Source organism: Nyctereutes procyonoides, unplaced genomic scaffold (assembly GCF_905146905.1).
Source record: "Nyctereutes procyonoides isolate TBG_1078 unplaced genomic scaffold, NYPRO_anot_genome, whole genome shotgun sequence".
Classification (NCBI taxonomy): Eukaryota; Metazoa; Chordata; class Mammalia; order Carnivora; family Canidae; genus Nyctereutes; species Nyctereutes procyonoides.
In genome coordinates, this window is record NW_026575040.1 from 25020740 (window position 1) to 25041277 (window position 20538).

The 20538-nt window shown below is 33.9% G+C and overlaps 2 protein-coding genes across 3 annotated transcripts in view; one reads left to right on the forward strand and one right to left on the reverse strand.

The window, feature by feature from the left end:
* FAM227B (family with sequence similarity 227 member B) overlaps positions 1-20538 on the forward strand; it is a 185153-nt gene that overhangs the window by 54456 nt on the left and 110159 nt on the right. The window lies entirely within an intron of this gene.
* FGF7 (fibroblast growth factor 7) overlaps positions 14978-20538 on the reverse strand; it is a 53116-nt gene continuing 47555 nt past the window's right edge. For both annotated transcript variants that reach the window (XM_055319912.1, XM_055319913.1), the window contains exons 3-4: positions 17382-17485; positions 14978-16103 (exon numbers count right to left, since the gene is read on the reverse strand). In XM_055319912.1, the coding sequence (XP_055175887.1) occupies positions 15909-16103; positions 17382-17485 (299 nt within the window). In that variant the 3' untranslated portion in view covers positions 14978-15908. The remainder of the gene's footprint in view (positions 16104-17381; positions 17486-20538) is intronic.

The following is a 20538-nucleotide window of genomic DNA, read 5'->3' on the forward strand; positions in this document are numbered from 1 at the left end:
TTACATAATAATTTTCTTTACAACTCTTTAAGAGTATAAAAACACTTCTTAGATTCTAAATGACATGAAAAATGAGCCATGGGCTGGACAGGACCTGCAGGCTGTAGTTTGTTGATTCCTACTTTATTCAATATGCTTTTTTTCTTCTAGTTACTGTCAAGATTTTTCTCTTTGTTCTTGGTATTCAGAAATCTGTCCATGATGTGCTGACATACTTTCTTTGTGTTCATCCTACTTGGGCTCATTAAGTTTCTTAAACTTGTAAACTTGTGGTTTGATGTTTTTCACCAAATTTGGGGATTTTTTGCCATTATTTTTCAAATGAATTCTGTTCTGTTATTCTCCTCTGGGACTTGAGTTTAGCATGTATTATAGTACTTAATGTTGTCCACAATTCACTGGGACTTTGTCTCTTTTTTTTCAATTTCTTTTATCTGTTTTATAGATTTCATAATTTCTATCTATTTCATTTTAATCTCACTGACTTTTTCTCCTGTGGTCTCTGATCTATTCTTAATCCCAATAAATGAATATTTCACTTTATATATTGTACTTTTCAGTTAAGAATTCCCATTTGGTTCTTTTTTCAGTCGTTTCCATTTCTATTCTGAGATTCTCTTCTTTAGTTATGACCATATTTTCTTTTGAGTCCTCAACATATTTAAAATAGTTTCTTTAAAGTTCTTGTCTGGTAATACCAACATTTGGATAACTATGAGATTGATTTCTACGACTATCTTTCTCTTGACTGTGAAACACAATTTCTTGTTTCTATTCATGTCCTATAACTTTTTATGTAATCTTGGGAAGTTGAATGATACTTTGAGGATATTCTGAATTCTGTTAACTTCCACAAAACAACATTAAATTTTGTTCAAGTTGTTTACTTTAGCTGTATTCAAAGTCCAAATGTTATGTGTTCTGTGATGGTCAGCCACTAAAATCTCCACTTAGAACTTTTAGCCATCCAGCTATTCCTTTCTACCTATCCCTCTAGATCTCCCTCTTCCCACCCTATTCATGAGTAATTCGGACACCAGCCAAGAATTTATAAAGAGTTTATAATATTCAGATTCTGGGTTTCCCCCACGGCATCCCCTTTCTTTCCAGGATTTCTATAACTTCCTTATTTTTCAGCCATCTGGCAGTCCCAAACACCAGCTCCTTAAACCAAAAATATTTCCACTTTATGTTTGAATTCCATCCACTTACATGCTATGACAACTAAGTAGTATCATCAGCCAAAAACCTGCAACTGCATGAACACAAATTGCATCCACTAGAGGTTGCCTCTTACAAGGCTCAATTCCCCTCCAATTTCTAATTGCTGTTGGTCATTCTCTGGTACCTCCAAATGGTTGTGTTTTTTAAAAATATTTTCAATAATTTATAACTTTTATTTGTGGGAAAGTCAGATTGATGTAGGTTAAATATTTTATTTAAGTATCGAGTTTATTTTATAATTTAAATATGAAATCTTCAACATTTTCCCTTAAAACTGTATTATGTTGCTTCATTATTTTCTATTAATTAGTGTAGTAGAGAAGTCTAAGGCCAACTATTTTATTCTTTCTTTACAGTTAATTTAGGGAATTTTGTTTTACTTTTCCAATATTTTAAAAATTATCTTTAAAATTGGAAAATGTCACTGGAATATGTCTTTATGAATGACAATTTTCATAGGTTTTTTCTTAATGATAAATTTTATTATAATTCTTGCATTTCCCTAAGCTCCATTGCAGACCTAGTAAAGGTCTTAGCCAAATATTTCAAATGAGACAGAAAGTTGTATGTCTGTTTCAGACATTTAACCAAAAAGTTTCATTCTACCATTGGAGAGTATCCTCCTAATCCTGAGGAAATAAAATCCAGAGAAAGGCTTTCACATGATATGCTATAACAGACTAATTGTTGCAGCATAAAAACTGAACATGTGTAGGGATCAATTAAAAAAAATAAGAAAACGACCACCAAAATTTGTTCATTTGGCAAATGTTGTATAAACCAAGAACAGTTTTCTGTTATGGAGTAAATCCTGAAAGTGCCCTGGAAGTTAAGCTGAAAGGCAAAAATCAAGTTCCTAGGAAAGACCACAATTTTTTACATTGTGTCTTAGCCCTTTCTAGAGCTTACCAGGCTACCAGATGCTCCTGGAGTATAGAGGTAAAAGTGACTTTGAGTAAAACTCATTGCTTTCCCAACCAATCATCTCATTTCAGTGCAACTTGTGCTTTTCTCTTTTTTCCCCCCATTTTTAAAATTTATTTAAGTTTTAGTTAACATACAGAGCAATACTGGTTTCTGGACTAGAATTCAGTGATTCATCACTTACAAATAATACCCAGTGCTCATTACAACAAATGCCCTCATTAATACCCATCCCCCAACTAGCCCATTCCCCACACACCTGTTTGTTCTCTATCATTAAGAGTTTCTTGTGGTTTGTTTTCCTTTCTCCTTTCTTTTTTCCCCTCCTTCCTATATGTTCATCCAGTTTCTTTCTTAAATTCCACATATAAATGAGATCATATGGTATTTGTCTTTCTTGGACTGACTTATTTCATTTGGCATAATACACTCTAGCTCTATCCATGTCATTGCAAATAGCAAGATTTCATTCTTTATGATGGCTGAGTAATATTCCATTGTATTATATCCTCCATACTTTCTTTATCCATTCATCAATCAATGGACATTTAGGCTCTCTCCATAGGTTGGCTATTGCTGATAATGTGCCTATAAACATCCTTTATTTACAGGTTTTTTTGGTACCATTTCTAAATCTGGTCCCCCTCTCCAAAGGTAATGACTATAATGAAATTTGTGGGTACCACTCTGTCTATAATATATAATATTGTTTTTATGTTCTTTACATAAATAAAATACATAAACTATTTTATATTTCAAAATTTAACAATAATTAACATTCAATAATTTAAAATAATCAATAGATATTGGTCAATTTTTTTACTAGTATTTTTGACCATCAAGAAAATATAGTTAAGTTACTCTAAAGGCAGTCAAGAAAGTTTTTTCTTTTCTAGGAAATACTGCTTAAGAGCTTTTATTTCAATAATGTTTATTCCAAGCATCCCCTATTTATATGTTGCTTCATGATAATCCTTGTTTTTTTCAGAAGTTATTTCAGTATCCATTTATTGCAATCTAGTATGAAAATTCTAGATGGTGAATTACAATGCTTGAAAGAGCTTTTATACTGTATTTCTAATGATCATTTTCATTTGACAGAAACATAAATATTGTATTTGCTTCAAACACACTTGATTTTAATAATAGGAAATCTTGATAAAATGTATCATATATTTTATTTACTCCTAAATATTTTAAAAATACTTTCTATATTTGACTCTAAAACATGACTAGATTTTTTTTCTCTGGATGACATCTTCTAAGTCTGGGAGGGCAGATTAGAGATTTTCCTCTAATCCATTTCCTCATTTCCTTTCATATACAGCTCAAAATTAAAATTTAATAATTTATCTTAGACTTCTATAAATCTTCAATTTGAAGTATGTACTTGATAACGTGTGTTAACTTTTTAGAGCCTTAACAGTAATGTTCTTATGTGGCAGTTCACTTCTTTTATCCTTTATAAAGTAGGAAAACTGAAGCATAAAAAACTAAGTAATAACTTACCCAAGATCACATAACTGATAAATAGTGGAAAATGAATTCATATCCAAGAAATTCTGGCCTTAGTCTAAACTCAGCAACCTCACATACTTCCTCTCATTCAGTTAATTTTATAAGCTTATAAATACATTAAGGCTTAAAATTGTCATCATAGGATAAGAGTTGTAGCTTATAAAGTTGTCATAGCCTTAATCCTTCATTCATGACTAATGTGAATGAGCTTTTAGATCCTTTCCTGGGATCAAATTTTAGTACATGAGAAGGAAAGAGGGAGAGACGTGAGTAGATGGGCCAGAAAAAGAGCAGAAGACTAAGGGAGAAAATTCATTTGTTTCCAATTTTTTTATATAGATTCCTCTAGAAATAGCAATGATTTGGGGAATTGGAAACCCACATTCTGGGGTCAAAATAATCCAGAAGTACAATGACAGCAAAGTGTTGGAATTTCTAATCCTCTGAAAGTAACTGAGCCTCCACTAGGAAGCACAGGTCTGCTATGCACCAGTGTTTTTGGCAGGGGAATTAAAAGTGTAGTTGTACCATTTCAAAAAGTCAAGAATTGCTTAAAGAGGGTTTGGGTTTGTTTTATTTTGTTTTTTACAAAGTAGTTTTTTCTGTAAATTTCTACTTAGATTGTGACTATTAGGAAATCTATGTGTTTATTTGAACTTTGAGGCTCTTAAATTTTTCTAGGGCCCTAGCCAACCTTTAAGGCTATCTTGTTGAGTTTTTATATTAGCTAGGAGTCAATGAGTACTTCTCCTCCACATAGTGTTTCAGAGATCGAGGCTATTTTCATCTTCTGGGGTCACCAGCCTATAGAACTGCAGTCATTAGAACTAATCTACACCAGGAGAATATGTGAGAACTAGGCACAGAATCTTAAAAGTCTTGGCAAAAGTTATAAATTTCCAAGTATAAAATAAATACTTCATAGGAACGTAATGTGAAGCATAGTGATTTAGTTAATAATACTGTTTTACATATTTGAAAGTGAGTAGGAGAGCGGATCTTGAAAGTTCTCATCATAAGAAAAAAATTGTGTAACTATATATGGTGATGGATATTAACTGGACTTATTGTGGTCATTTTATAATATATACATATATCAAATCATAATATTGTATATTTGAAATAAACAAATTATGTCAAGTATACATCAGTTTTAAAATGTCTTGGCTCAGTAGTTACCCACATCACTCCAGTAGAATAAGCTATGGCTATATTAAAGTGTAAGGAGGGCTGGAAAATAAAAATTCTTGTTGGGAAGCTGCTACATAGTGACAACTCTGTACTATGGAAGGGGAAGCCACACATTTTGAAAGATAGCTAAGAATATCTGCTACAGGTATTCAGTTAAAGAATAGTGTAGTAATCAGTTTTTCAATGCTTAAAGACTGCATAATAAGTCAGTGGTGATATTAACAAATGTAATTTTCATGTCATATAAAGAAATGTATAACATTTAGAAGACCTGCATAACTCACTGAACCAATATTTTTCAAATGACTGTCATATTATATTTTTAAAAATCATACACAATGACAGGTGAAGCTAGAGAGTATAATGCTAAGTGAAATAAGTCAGTCAGAGAAAGACAAATACCATAAAATTTCATTCATATATGGAATTTAAGAAACAAAACAAACAAGCAAAGGGTGAAAAAAAGAAGCAAACAAAAAAACAGACTCTTAACTATAGAGAACAAACTGATGGTTCCCAGAGGAGAGGTGGGTCAGGGAATGGGTTAAATGGGTGGTGGGGATTCAGGAGGGCATTTGTGATAAGCAAAAGTGATGTGTGGAAGTGCTGAATCTCTATATTGTGTACCTGGCACTAATATCAAATTATATTAACTAACTAGAATTTAAATAAAAGTTTTTAAAAAGAAAATAGTTATCTTTTCTAAAAAGATGCTATTTATTTTAACATGAAATGTGTTTATTATTCTTATTTTTAATGAACTAATGTTCGAGATTTCTTAGCTTTAATTTCTATTATAGGAAATACTAGTAGATACAAAATCCATATAAACTAAATTCTTTGGTGTCTTCAATTATTTTTAAGAATATAAAAGAGCCCTGAGACAAAAATGCTTGAGGGACACTGCCCTACAGGAAATCACTGTGAAGGGGGCTTTCCCCATGGCATTTGAGACCTACCATATCCTACTTGCAGTTTAACAGCTTCTGTGTTGCTTATACTCAAGCTGAACTCAGGAATCACTATGGAGAATACCCTAGACATAAGACTCTGATAATTTATTTACTAGGACATAAGTATGTTTTGATTTGGAAACTTTTCTGCAGTTACTAGTGTTTCTTCAGCTCTGACATATTTAATTTGCACATAAAAGACTTAAATTCCTTTATGTTTTATATAACCTGTCTGGGCATTATGTTTCCATAATGTTTCCATAACATTCCATAATGTTTCCTGAAAAAATTGACAAGATTACATTAGATTGTTTCATATTCCCCTCTTCTAACATTTTATTACTCTATTACTTCTATTTTTAGATGCTGAATAATCTTCCCAAGTGGTTGTTGACTATTGAGGTGTAATTAGCAATAGAGACTAGTGGCTTAGATTTATGATTTTAGAACTCTTCCTCCTCTATAGTTGTGTGCACGTGAGTGTGTGTGTGTGTGTGTGTGTGTGTAACTTATGTGTGTATCTTGTGTGTATAAATATGTTAATCTGTGTGCTGGAGGAATGCTAAGGCAGGTCAGGAGCAGAACTAGGGTAAAACATGAATGTATATATAAACACATGTGTGCGTATATATGATTTTCAAGAAATAAAATAACCTATGCTCCATGTGTAATGCTGTCTCAGAATTGCTTCTTCTAATCCAAAACATATTTAAACCATAACTTTTCCTTCACATTTGAGATGTTTATTGTCATGTGGGCTTAACTTCTCCAAAATTTTAAACTAAAAAAAATGTTCTGTTTTTGTTTTTAATGAAATAGACAGCAGATAGTTAAAATTTGCCTTCCAAACCAAATGGCATATCTCCCTTTTTAGGACTGGAATGTAAGCAGTTATAGAATTTCAGTATCTGGAATGACTCAAGATTTACAAGCTAGCTCCCCTTAACCAGTGTGTTATTAGATTATTTACCAGACTAAAGTTTTAATGTTCATTTCTCTTATTGTGGTACACCACCATATAACCTTTTAAACTCAGATAAAGATCGTTTTTGAAAAACTACTTTATACTTCTCTCCTAGTTTTTAAACCCAGTTTCTTTTCTTTATCTGAACTTTAAAGTTAAAATATGAAAACACTTCATGATTTTTATGAACTCAATTTAAACTACATGTAATAAAAAATCCTTATATTCAGTTAACGTGTAACTTTCAAGTACCTATGTGTACATCATTGTACTTAGTGCTGGGGGAGATAGAAAAGAAAAATTGTGGGATCCCTGGGTGGCACAGCGGTTTGGCGCCTGCCTTTGGCGCAGGGCGCGATCCTGGAAACCCTGGATCGAATCCCACGTCGGGCTCCCAGTGCATGGAGCCTGCTTCTCCCTCTGCCTGTGTCTCTGCCTCTCTCTCTCTCTGTGACTATCATAACTAAATAAAAAAAAATAAAAAAAAGAAAAGAAAAATTGTTAGTATACTAGAAACTAGTCATTCCATGCACAAGTACCAGTTGATATTTAGCAAAGGACATGTTCCAAAAATAGTAATAGCCCAATGGATTAGCTACTTGAACTTTAATTTGTATATTTCTGTCAATTTTCTACATCTTCACTGCCAGCAATGTCTAGGGACGATTAACAAAGAATCCTTAAAACTTGGAAATAAAGTAACTTCCTGAGAATTAAGCCAGTAAAATCTTGACATTGTGCTTTTCATTAATAAAATATTGAAAGAAAACCAAGAAATTTGCATGGCTAAAGAAAGAGGAAAACCCAAGACACTAATAAGATGACCAGAGATATAAACTTCCAATGTGTTAGTAATTTAATAAGTTGTATTATTGTATTGTCTTTGGTTGTATTTTATACTATGTGGAGAAAGACTATATGAACAAAAGTGCGATAAAAAATACGTGGCACAAAATAAATGTAGCCTAAAGAACCAGAAGCCTGCATTGTTTTTACAGAACTATCCACATTGACCATTGTAAATTAGATTTTATAATAATTTCAATAATATATTTTTCAAAATCACTTTACCTCCCTTTGCTTTGATGCCATGCTTACCAAGCAACTTTCTAATTGCGAACTTAGTTTTTAGGATAATCTTCTATGGTCTGCCACAGGGTGACTGGCAAATGCCTCCCCCAGATATGTTGGTTTATTGATTAGTGGTAATGGTCAGAGGTGCTGGATAGCATGAAAAAAAAAAAGTGAATTCTCATCGCATTAATGTAATGGAGTGACATGAAAAAGCCATGCTAAGGTGAAGTGAATAACAATAATTTGGATGCTTCTGAGATTTAGTCACTGGTTTGAACAAAACAAGGTGGTATGTTTCTATGCATTTTTAACAACTACATCTGTATCCTGCTTAAATATTAGAATGATGCTTTGTATTGAGGTATGCTCATTATTCTGTCACTAAATTGGAATTGGTTTAACTGCTTATTTAGTGACCATTTACTGAGTGCTTACTCTGTGCTAGATACTTTCAGAGGTGCTTGGGATACACAACAGGTAAGATCATTTTCCTTATTAAAGTTATGGGTTGGTAAGGAGACACAGACAATGAGACAAACACAGTGGACTAAGGAAACTATTAAGTTTATGTTAAACAGTGGTAAGGTGGAGCCAATTGTTTGACAGCTTTGGATGATATTTTTTAAGCAATTTAAACACAATAGGCAATCAAGAACCAATATGGATTTTTCAGGTGGCAACTCACATAGTCAAAATAGTATTTAAGGAATTAGGTAGTATCTGTAATTGGGAAATCATGAAACAGAAGAATGATTAAGGAACTATTGCTAACCTCTAGACATGAGATTATCAGGTTGTAGAAGGACCAAGAAAGAGATACATCTAAAGATGTTGAAAAAGTAGAAGTTGGCTGAGTGTTGTGAAATAAAGACAAGAATAAAGGCTGACTAAATTTTGAATGTAAATATTAGAATGTTTATCTACTCCCATGCACTGTTCGTTGGAACATATATTTGGAAAAAGCTTTCTGAAAATCAGTTTTTCAATTTATGTTTTTAAAGGATTTTTTTTTGTCTAATAACTTGATTTCCTGTAATCATCTTGAGAAAATAACCAGGGGCCCCTAGGTGGCTCAGTTGGCTAAGCATCTGCCTTCTGCTCAGGTCATAGTCCAGGTCTTGAGATTGAGTTTACATCAGGGGGGCCCCTTGCTCAGAGGAAATTCTGTTTCTCCTTCTCCCTCTGCTCTCCACAGCAGCCGCCCCTCTCCCCATGCATGTGCATGCTCTCTCTTGCTCACTTGCCCTAAAATAAAGTCTTAGAAAAAGAAAATAATTAGAAATATAAAGTATATACCAAGAAACTCATATTTATTTTAGCGAAAAGTTTGAAACAATTGAAATAACCAACAATAGATTAGTTAAATATGGAAGAGTAAAATAGAGGTCTTCTCATCTATCTAGCCTGTCAGATCAATGAATTGGTTGATTAATAGAAAAATTTTGTTAAATTGATATATGTATGCCTTCAATTTTTTTTTTTTTACTTCAGATGTAACAATGTGCATTCATTTATCAGGCTTTCTGTGGGGCTATGGACTTTCCTATGATTAATATTATTCTAATAATTATCATACCCACTAAATATTGCCAACAGTGTCCATTTCAAGTTTCTTTAAAACAGACTGAGAGGGCAGCCCGGGTGGCTCAGCGGTTTAGCACCTCCTTCAGTCCAGGGTGTGATCCTGGAGATCCGGGATCGAGTCCCACATCAGGCTCCCTGCATGGAATCTGCTCCTCCCTCTGCCTGTGTCTCTGTGCCTCTCTCTCTCTCTCTCTCTCTGTCTCTGTGTGTGTGTGTGTGTGTGTGTGTGTGTGTCTCATGAATGAATGAATGAATGAATGAATGAATGAATAAATAAATAAATAAATAAATAACAGACTGAGAATTCAATATCTGCCAAGGAATTTGAGTACATAATTCTGGATTGTTATTATTTTACCCTGTTGTCTTGCCCACACCCAGTTTAACATCTAAGCTTTTAATCTCTTACATTTTCCATCGCTACTCCATAGGCCACTCTAAAAACTTTGATTTCTATCCTGAGTAGTATGAGAAATAATTGCAGCTTTGAACAGAGGAATTGCAAGATCTGAAATACAACTTAACAGAATCACTGTGGCTGCTCTGTTTGAGGAAGGATTATGGCACATGTGGGGGTTCCCTTTGTGCACTTTATGCTCCATAATTGTCTGAATGCAAAAACAACCGTAGCTCTCTTTCCAGTGTTTGCATTTTCCTTTAGTTCCAACCATGAATAGCAAAAACATAGAAACATCCTGGAAAATCAGGGACCCAAGAAGCACTGCAGACTTTGAAAACATATTGGAAATATGCTTTTCCATCTAATGGAAAGCAACATAAGGCTTTTCAGAGTGTTTAAGGAAGGAACAAAGATAAAGAACCAAGTTTAGTTCCTAGAGGGATTTCCATTCCCATTCCCACCCCCCAACCCCCATTTAGCTAATTGGTTCTCAAATGCATAGGCACTTTAGAATCTCTTGGGGAGCTTTAAAAATATCATTCCCTGTGCCCCATCCCAGATATATTGATACAATTGGCCTGGGCTGGGGCCTAGGCCGCATTGTCATTTTTTTTTAAGATTTTATTTATTTATTTATGACAAACACACACACACACACACACACACACAGAGAGAGAGAGAGGCAGAGACAAGAGACACAGGCAGAGGGAGAAGCAGACTCCACACAGGGAGCCCGATGTGGGACTCGATCCGGGACTCCAGGACCATGCCCTGGGTCGAAGGCAGGCACCAAACCGCTGAGCCATCCAGGCAGGGATCCCCTAGGCCGCATTGTCTTAAACAAAAAAATTTTCCCAGGTGGTTCCAATATGCATCTAGCATTAAAATCAATTGTTCTTTAAGCCTTTTAAGTCTTCTTTTCCTCACAGGGTCTTGTGCAACTTATGACAGACTGCCTCTACCATCTAGAATAAAACTCTATGGCTCAAGGAAATTGCAACTCGTATTTATGACCATATTCTCATGAGGTAGGGAAGTGAAAGGGAGGACTAAAGGGATTTCAGGTTAAATCTGAAAGCTGGGTCATTTCCTTCATATAGAGGCAAAGTGATATTATTAGTTTTCCAGCTATATTAGGAGTTCTAAGGAGGCACAACTCAAGCTAATATGCAGTCTAGACTGTGGTTCCAACCTTTTCTCAATCATTCTTATGAGAATGGGCCATACAATATCCCACAGGGAAGTATCAAGAATGTTGCCTCAGAGAATATACCTATTTTTCTCTGTTGAATGGCTCACCAATGAAAACCATTGAATTACTTTTAGTACACCCTAAAGAATCCTGTCTTATGGTAGTGACCTTAAAAACATCCTATTTATTATTTGTGTTAGACAGCCTTAAAGATGGCCTGCAATGATCCCTGCTTTTTGGTATTTATGCCTTTGTGTAATTCCCTTACCTTGTATAGGCAGAAGTAATGGGATATCACTTTCAAGATTAGGTTATAAAATATTGTGCCTTTGTGTAATTCCCTTACCTTGTATAGGCAGAAGTAATGGGATATCACTTTCAAGATTAGGTTATAAAATATTGTGGCTTCCATTTTGGGCATTCTCTCTGATTCCTTGCTCCGTGAGAAACAAACTGCAATGTTTTAAGTAGTGCTATGGAAAGTTTTCATGTGGTAAGAAAGTGATGTTTTGAGCCAACAACCAGTGAGGACCTAAGGTGGATTCCTTTCTAAGTTGAGCATTGAAATAATAGATGTCCACAGCCCTAGCCAGCACCTTGTTTGTAGCCATAGGAGAGATTCTAACTAGTGACAACTAGCTAAACCATGTCCAGGTTCCTGACCTCATAAACCATAAGCTAATAAATATTTGCTGTTTTAAAACCAAACTTTATATAAAGTTTTGGTTTTCTTTTTTTTTAAGATTTTATTTATTTATTCATGAGAGACAGAGAGAGAGAGGCAGAGACTCAGGCAGAGGGAGAAGCAGGCTCCATACAGGGAGCCCGATGTGGGACTTGATCCCAAGACTCTGGGATCATGCCCTGAGCTGAAGGCAGATGTCCAATGGCTGAGCCACCCAGGCATCCCAGTTTTGGTTTTCTTTATTTTTTTAATTTTTTAATAATAAATTTATTTTTTATTGGTGTTCAATTTGCCAACATACAGAATAACACCCAGTGCTCATCCCATCAAGTGCCCCCCTCAGTGCCCACCAACAAGTCACTCTCACCCCCCGCCCTCCTCCCCTTCCACCACCCCTAGTTCGTTTCCCAGAGTTAGGAGTCTTCCATGTTCTGTCTCCCTTTCTGATATTTCCTACCCATTTCTTCTCCCTTCCCCTCTATTCCCTTTCACTATTATTTATATTCCCCAAATGAATGAGACCATATAATGCTTATCCTTGCCATGTGTCATCTGTGTGTAAAGTTGGATAATGAAAGGTACAGGATCTCTTGTGTCATTCATGCCCAAGTATATGGCAGTAGGATAGTGGTGTGAATGAAGCTGCATGATAAACTTTGTACATCTTTCTGATGTATCACTTTTGCTTTTTGCTGTGAATTTTATATTAGAACAAACAAATGTATTATAGAATAAAATGCAAAAATCACATTAGTTTTAAGAGAAAAAAGATTTTCAAGATATTTTATGTGCCACCATTGTAATATTCCTTAGCCTCTCATTCTCTACTTCTACTATTATTGTTCTTTCAGTGGAGAATTTTGAGAGATACTGATTTAGTGCATTTGTGGTTATAGAATTACTTTTACTACAGCTGCGGTGTCTTATAGTCAATCTGTATGTTCTTTGCAACTCTAGAGTACCAGAGGAGCAAACTCTAAGACATAGAAACTAATAATTTAGCTCCAGCATCCTTTCTCCTTTACAATTAGATTGATTTATAGCCAATTCAAAGACTGATTTATACTATGGCTTTTTTATATAAAAATATTTTAGTTCACTAATTGAATTGAAAATGTCTTTTTATTACTTCTTTTTTTAACATTTCATATTCTTTCACTTAATTTTTGCCTTCCTTCTTGTTGGAAACCTATACATTTAACTAATTTTCTCTTTCAAAAAACATTTTAGAAAAGGTTACTCTGTTTATATGGATATTTGCTTACTGTTCCTCATTTGTAAATAAAGGAGCACATGAAAGAGTAGAACAGGAAACAGGATTTGAAATTGCACTGTTTCTTTCCTCCTTTTGAGTCAAATCATCACATTATGGACTACTTATTGTGTATGAAGTGAACTGCCAAAATGTAAGTTGTCTTTGCATGCAAACAAAAAGATCATATCTCAATGGAAAAAAAAAAATATATATATATATAAAGAGAGAGAGCACGGTTTGGGAAGGGTGCAGAGGGAGAGAATCTTAAGCAGGCTCCGCACCCAGCATGGGGTCTGACGTGGGGCTCCATCTCCAACCCTGAGATCATGGCCCGAGTCCAAATCAAAAGTCAGATACTTAACCAACTGAGACACCCGGGTGCCTCTCAATAGAAATTTTTTAAAGAAGGAGATTATTAGCTAATAATCCTAATAATCTAAGGGTAGGAAGTGCATGCTAAGTGATCTAGACTTTTTTGACATCTCTGTACCTAACCAGCTACTTTGGTTGTATCACAATCTCAGTTTCCTGGTCTACAGATAAATACAAGGGACTAAGGCCCCTTCAGTATTAAGATTCTAGAATTCTAAATGTATGTAACTAGTACAGATTTTATTTTCTAAAATTTGCATGATACGTTTTTTAAAAGGGGGAGGATAAACAATGAGTTCAAAGTGTTTCTAGATACACTACTAGATTTAATTTCCTGCTAAATTTGGTTTGCTTAATTCAGCACTGCTGTGTAATTTGATTGTAACTCCATAGACAAAGACTATTTGGTCCTAACATAGTTCATATCTTGTATGTATATACACTATTTCTGTTCAAAATCCTGTATCATCATGTTTTGCCCTTACTTTTAAAGATGAAGATTAGTCTGTCTGAATTTTCTTTAATATTCAACCATTGAATAAATTCATAAAAATATTGATTATGGATAGACACTCTGCTAAGCGCTAAGGAAACAAATATGAGAAATATAGATTCTCCTCTGCCCTCAGTATTTTCACAAGACTCCAGCCACAGAAGCCTGATCCAGGAACCTAGCCTAGCAAGGTCCATGAATCAGAGAACAGTCCAGAATATCTTTCATAGCATGTCCTCAAAGTATATCTAAGGAAGAACAATTCTTTCTAGCTTCTTGTCACCTGGATATATAGGTGAGTCACAAAAAGATCAAGTGAATCTGTTGTTCCTGTTGATTTAGCCTTTTTATTTAGCCTATAAATATGTTAGTTGATATTTATATACAATAAAGGGACTTGATGACAAATATTTTGAAATTAAAACCACGATGATTAGCATTCCAATAGTTTAATTTAGATAACTGTTGACCTCCTGTTGGTGAACACAAAGTTTTACTAAATCTGCCAATTAAGGAATTATGAAGTAGAATTTATCATTCTGATAAGACTATTGTCTGTAGCCTGACCTCAAGCCATCATGACATTCAGGTCCTCAAAGCCCTGACTATATATTCCATTTTGGATATTGTGTTCCTGCTATCTAACAGGAAAACAACTCTCAATATGGCAGTATTTTGAATAGAAGAAATTTCTAGACATAGGAAAAATTATTAACTCTAAATATGGATATTTTAAAACTATGGCACTTTTCTATTCATGAACTCAAATATATTATTTTTTCTCAAGTATAATCTAACTTTAAAATCCTTTAAGTTTTTTTATTTGCAGTGATTTTGCTTATATGATCCAATTTAATTGACGACAGTATGTGGCAAAACATATTTTGCATTTTTGTATTGTTCCCTGTGAGACATCTATTGTAAAAATTGCTGCAGGCTGTCATTTTTGTCTGCCATCCAGGATTTGCTGGCCCAAATGCTGTGTACTAGACTTGATATTGGTCATGAGGGGGAGGGGGGAATCTGCCGTTGAGCCAGACGGTTTTGTTATTGCTCTAGAATTAAAAGCATATGAAACAGATACAGCTTATTAAGGTTTTTTTTTTATAAATAACATAAACTTAAATAACAAAACAATAAAGTTCAAATACAACTTAAAATAGAGTTTAATGCTGTAACCACAGAGAAAAAGCATGATTATTTGTGGGAAGAACATTATTAAAAGTCATATTCCCAAATATGAATTATACAAAAGATAGATTATGTTACTTGAAAAAAATGTAAAGATTTCTCAATTTTGCTTTTAGGGATTATAAGATGTTATTTTGTGGCAAGTGAGATGAAGTACAGTATTATCATTATTGCTATTTTACATACAAGATTTTTGAAAACATCCTTTTAGCAATACCCTTTCAGTTTGAGCAGCATTAGAATTTTCTTCTTGTTAATAGATACAAGCATATTCTAATATAATACTTTCATAAAACTACCTATTTGATTCCACTCCATAGAATTTTTGAGAATATTCTCTTTTCTGATTAGATTTATATGGATTATAATTTTTCACCAGAAAGCCTTTCAAATACTGCCCATCTTCAATAGTTAGTATTGGCTTGATTATCTGACAAATCATTCCAGCAGCCTTTATGTCTGACATATCTTATATAACATCATCTGCATTATTATTATTATAGCAGCCATTTTATAAGCAGATAGGAATATTTAAATAATCAATATCAGATAATCAAATCTAACATACTCTTAAGGGTAAATTAATTTAAGAAAAAAACATTACTATTACTAACATCATGATTGTACAACCAGTTTTACAATTTTTTACAACTTTTAGTTACTAAATCTGATTTTTGTGTATATTTTTCAAATCTTTCTTTAATGCAGTCTCTTAAAATAAACATACATGCGCAAGTCCAGCTTGATCAGTTTTTCAGTAGTTTTCCAGCCTTTCTTGGTTACTTAAAAAAAAAAAAAGAAAGAAGGAAAGAAAAGAGAAAAAGAAAGAAAACAGTCCACTTAAAGAAATCTCCCTGCTGGAACTGGTTTCTTATATACCATATATGATTATGTTATTGCCATAGGAAGAAAGTGGGCTGTTTTTTGTTCTTTCTTCGTTTTTTTCCCCCTTACAGGAACCCCCTTTTGATTTAAAGCAACAAACATTTCTCCTCCGCTGTGTGTCCATTTAGCTGATGCATATGTGTTGTAATGGTTTTCCAGAATTAATTCTTTGAAGTTGCAATCTTCATTGCATTCTTTCTGTTAAAACAACAAATAACATTATCCAAATGATTTTTAGAGGGATTCAAAGAATAAGCAGCAAGTAATATTTAGTAAAATTAAAACATATATGACCTTTTCTTTTTTTTTGAGTGGGCCTAATGCATTTTGTTAAATATAGGTTAGCATATTTGCAAAAAAAATAGATATCTTAAATTTTTTTAAAAGGATAAAATGATACATATTTAGTTATGCAACATATTTTCAAATATCTAACTTTTTGGCAGTTAGTTGCTACTATTATTCTTTAGTATTAGGAACTATTTCACCCTAAGTAGCAGCTCTCATATTACCATGCCCATCACTCATTCCCTAACTGCTGAGATAAGATATAATTAGCAGAGCATCTGCCTCCTTGAGTCGAAGGACATATTTCACAACTTTTCTTCATTTACTACTATACTGCTTGCAATGGTGATAGAAAATTAATTTTATTTGTTCATCCGTCCAACTAGTCATTCAATCAGTCGTTCATTCAGTTAAATCTCTATTATTATGTAATTAGCCTGTGCCAGTTATGCTGGGCTGTGGGAATACAAAGGAAAGTTGATTATATTTTTTATGATGGGATGAACTGTTATATATTTCACATTGTAATAAAGTTGGAATAACATGAATGCTTACATTTCAAAGTCCATGAATGTGAGATTGATGTTGATAAACAAATGTCTGAATGTTTTTCCCAAGAATTTTCATGTCAGCAATGTACAGATTGTGTGAACTTCAACAAAAAGAGCTTTAATACTCTCAGAAGGAAATTTTATATTACAAGTATCTAAAATGCACATGGAATCTCAGAGCTGGAAGTATCCTGAGAGGCTGGTTAATTCAGCTCATTTTGCAAATGAAGACACCCCAGCCCAGAGAGTTTAAGCAATTTGTCCAAGGTCCTGCAGGAAAACATTTTTCTCAATACTTGAATATAAAGTGTTTTAATGAAATTATTAAATTATATAATTGAAAGAAATTAGTTTCATCTTTACTTTTCAGAAAGGCAAGATGTTTTGGAGCACCCGGGTGGCTCAGTTGGTTGTGTCTGACTCTAAGTTTCAGCTCAGGTCATGATCTCAGGGTTGTGAGACCTCATTGGGCTCCATGCTGGGTATGAAGCCTCCTTGGGATTCTCTCTCTTTTCCTCTCCCTTTGCCCCTCCCCTACCTCTTCTCTCTTTTCTCTCTCTCCCCTCAAAAAAAATGCAAGATGTTTTTGACAAAAGTAAGTTCAAAAAATTAAGTCTAAACTATCAATTATCAATACCTTTGCATAGAGCTTTCCTTCCTTATTCATTGCAAGATAATATTCACTTTCCACCCCTTTGATTGCCACTATTCCAACTGCCACTGTCCTGATTTCCATGATATCTGCAAGAAATCACAGAGAGATTAGTCAGTTATTCACTTAGCTTCACAGAGTATCCAATAATGAACATTTGTTCTTATTTCTTTTTTCAGTTGGAAGCTATTAAAATTATTAATGTGATTACTTACCCAGCCTGAGACTACCTACCCATAACACATACAAACACAAAAATAGTACTTATTAAATATGGTATATGCAACCTATTGATATTTTCTATAGAAAAAGATACCTGTATTCAAATAAATAGGTACATATTTGAGTTTAGTTTTTTCTTCCCTAGAATTACATTTGTAATTTACTATAATAATAAACATCATGATAACAGCCAATGTTTATTGATCTATACCACATTCTAAGAATTAAAATTTAAAACTCAGTATCTTCACAAAACACAACCACATTATTAGTCCCACCCCAGTAAAAATAGCATCTTCTTAACTTTTCTTCTGTACTCATTCTTAAAATTAGCCAGGTTTGAAATGATGCTTGACTTTTCCAGCTCCTATCCTTATGCCTTAGCTTCAACATCCATTGGGCCTAGAAGTTGAAGAAGTGTACATAGCAAAAGGAATGAATAAATGGGAGAGAATTTTAAACATTTCTGTCAAGTATATGTTGAGTATTTGTGTTGTGTCATTTTTACTGAAAGAAGCTATATTTGACATTAAGGTGGTTCATTCCAATATTGTGCCCCACTTCCTAGAAGATTAACAAAATATAGAGGCAAAGGACAAAGGAATCAGCCTGAAAGAATTAAAAGAAATGCTTTCTTGAACTCAACAGCTTGCTGGGGAAAATCCCAGGATGTAAGGACACCAAGGGAACTATTTGGAGTGACTTGGGATATATTTGTTGTGTTTGTACTTCTGTCTGAATGGTCACCAATCATGTGCAATATAAATATAAATTTTCTTGGCTAGATATGAAAGTGAAAACCTTGAGATACTCTTTTCTATGCTACAGCTTATTAGAGAAGATAAGCATGTTTAGAGGGGACAGAAAAAAACTAATTCAGAAGGGAATCCACGAGGAAAAAAAAATCTCAAGAGTCTAGGGAATCCAAACTATCATTAAGAATATAGCAAAAGGAATAAATTGGGTGGAAGAGAAATAAAAATACATGTGGAGTGCAGCATGCATGGCATGATTAAATGGCAATAAACTGTTTTCTTTAGAAATGAATAGTTATGCTGTTATAACCAACAATGACGAGTCTGCTGTTCAGAAGCATTGGCAACAGTATCTCATGCTTTATGTAACAATAAGGAGAAAAGCTAGAGGAAATTGGTGGTTTCCTGACTGGAAAGCAGTACAACACAGGTTTGAGACAGCTTCCTAGGGGACTGAATATTCCTGACATGTATATCAAGACACGAAGAAGGCCTGGGGCAGATTTATCAAGCTAATAAATGATGGTCCATGTGGGAATGAATGGCTGCACCAGAAGAGACTGCAGATCTCTAGAGACACTGAGGTTCTGAATTGGAAAATGAAAGACATGAAAGCACAGATGTTTTCATTTCTTCTTCTACTTTAATCTCATGACTTTAGAAGTGGGGGTGGGGAAGCTATGAAAGTAAATATCTGGCTATTAACAATAGTGTTGAAAACAGAACTTGCCTTTCTGGCCCGTACTTTAGAGTAACTGAAAAAATGGGCTCCTGGACTTTTATGTGCATTTTGTAAAGAATGCACCTGAGAGGAAAATGTAATTGAGGTACATTAGTTTAGTTAAGACTGGGTTTGTTTTGAACAAAATCATTTGCTTCTGCATCTAATAAACATTGGGAGAAGTGACAACTTTGCTCCACAAAAGCATTTGCAAGTTTCTGGGCTCCATTCAGCTCACTGTTCACCGTCACTTTGTTCTCATAAGACAAAGAAAGTAGAACATACATCCCAGCTGGAGAATGGAATAAAGGAAGAAAATATGGGTACAAAGGGATTCTGCTGGTTGCCTCCCGTGGAAGATTTCTGTGACAAGATTCCTGAGAATGTACAATGGTTGCAGAATATTTATAGCTAATGGCAAATTCAATGACTTACTTTAGGCCAAATAATTTCAAAAGAAAATGTATATAAAATTTTTAAATAATCATTACATATTGTTTCTAATGATGTAATATATATTATATAATGGTGTATATATATATACAGTACAATATATATGTATACACACACACACCATTATATATATATATAATGATTAAGATTTCCTAGTCAACAATAAAGGCTTAACAAAAATCATAAAAATCATTTAACATTTAAAATAATATTATTTGCTGATACCAATTCTTAGCTTTAATGTGCCCAAGAGAGTGTATTTGGTCAGGGACATAATTAAATGTTCTGATTGGCCTAATAACTACTAAACCACTATCTTCCTTCATTTTAAACTTTAAAATAATTTTTAGGTTCATGCTAACTCACCTATATTAATATGTATCCTCTCAAGCTTTAAAATATAAAGCTTAAAAAAATTCAAGGAAAAGAAATATTCAAGGAACTGGGATGGGGGGATTTCTGTGTGATGAAGCAAAATTTTTTTCACTTGACTCCTGAAAAGGCATAAAGGAACCTAAAATGCATATTACTAAGTAAAAGAGGCCAATCTGAAAAGGCTACACACTGTATAATTCCAACTATATGGCATTCTGGAAAAGGCAGATAGTAAGAAGATTAGTGGTTGCCAGGGGTTGGAGGCAAGAGAGAAGGGTAAATAGACAAAGAAAGGGTTTTAGGCAGTCAAAAATACTCTGCATGATAATATAATGGATACATGTCCAAACTCATAGAATGTACAACATCAAGAGTAAACCCTAATGTAAACTATGGACTTTGTGTGATAATGATGTATCAGTGCAGGTTTATTAATTAATTGTACGGTGGGGGGGGTGTTGATAATAAAGGAAGCTATGCATATCTGGGGCAGAGGTATATTTAAAAAAAATCTCTGTACTATTGCCTCATTTTTGCTATGAACCTAAAGCTGCTCCAAAAATAAGTTCTTAATGAAAAAAATTTAAACAGTAAAGTTAAGACACCTTAAAATCAC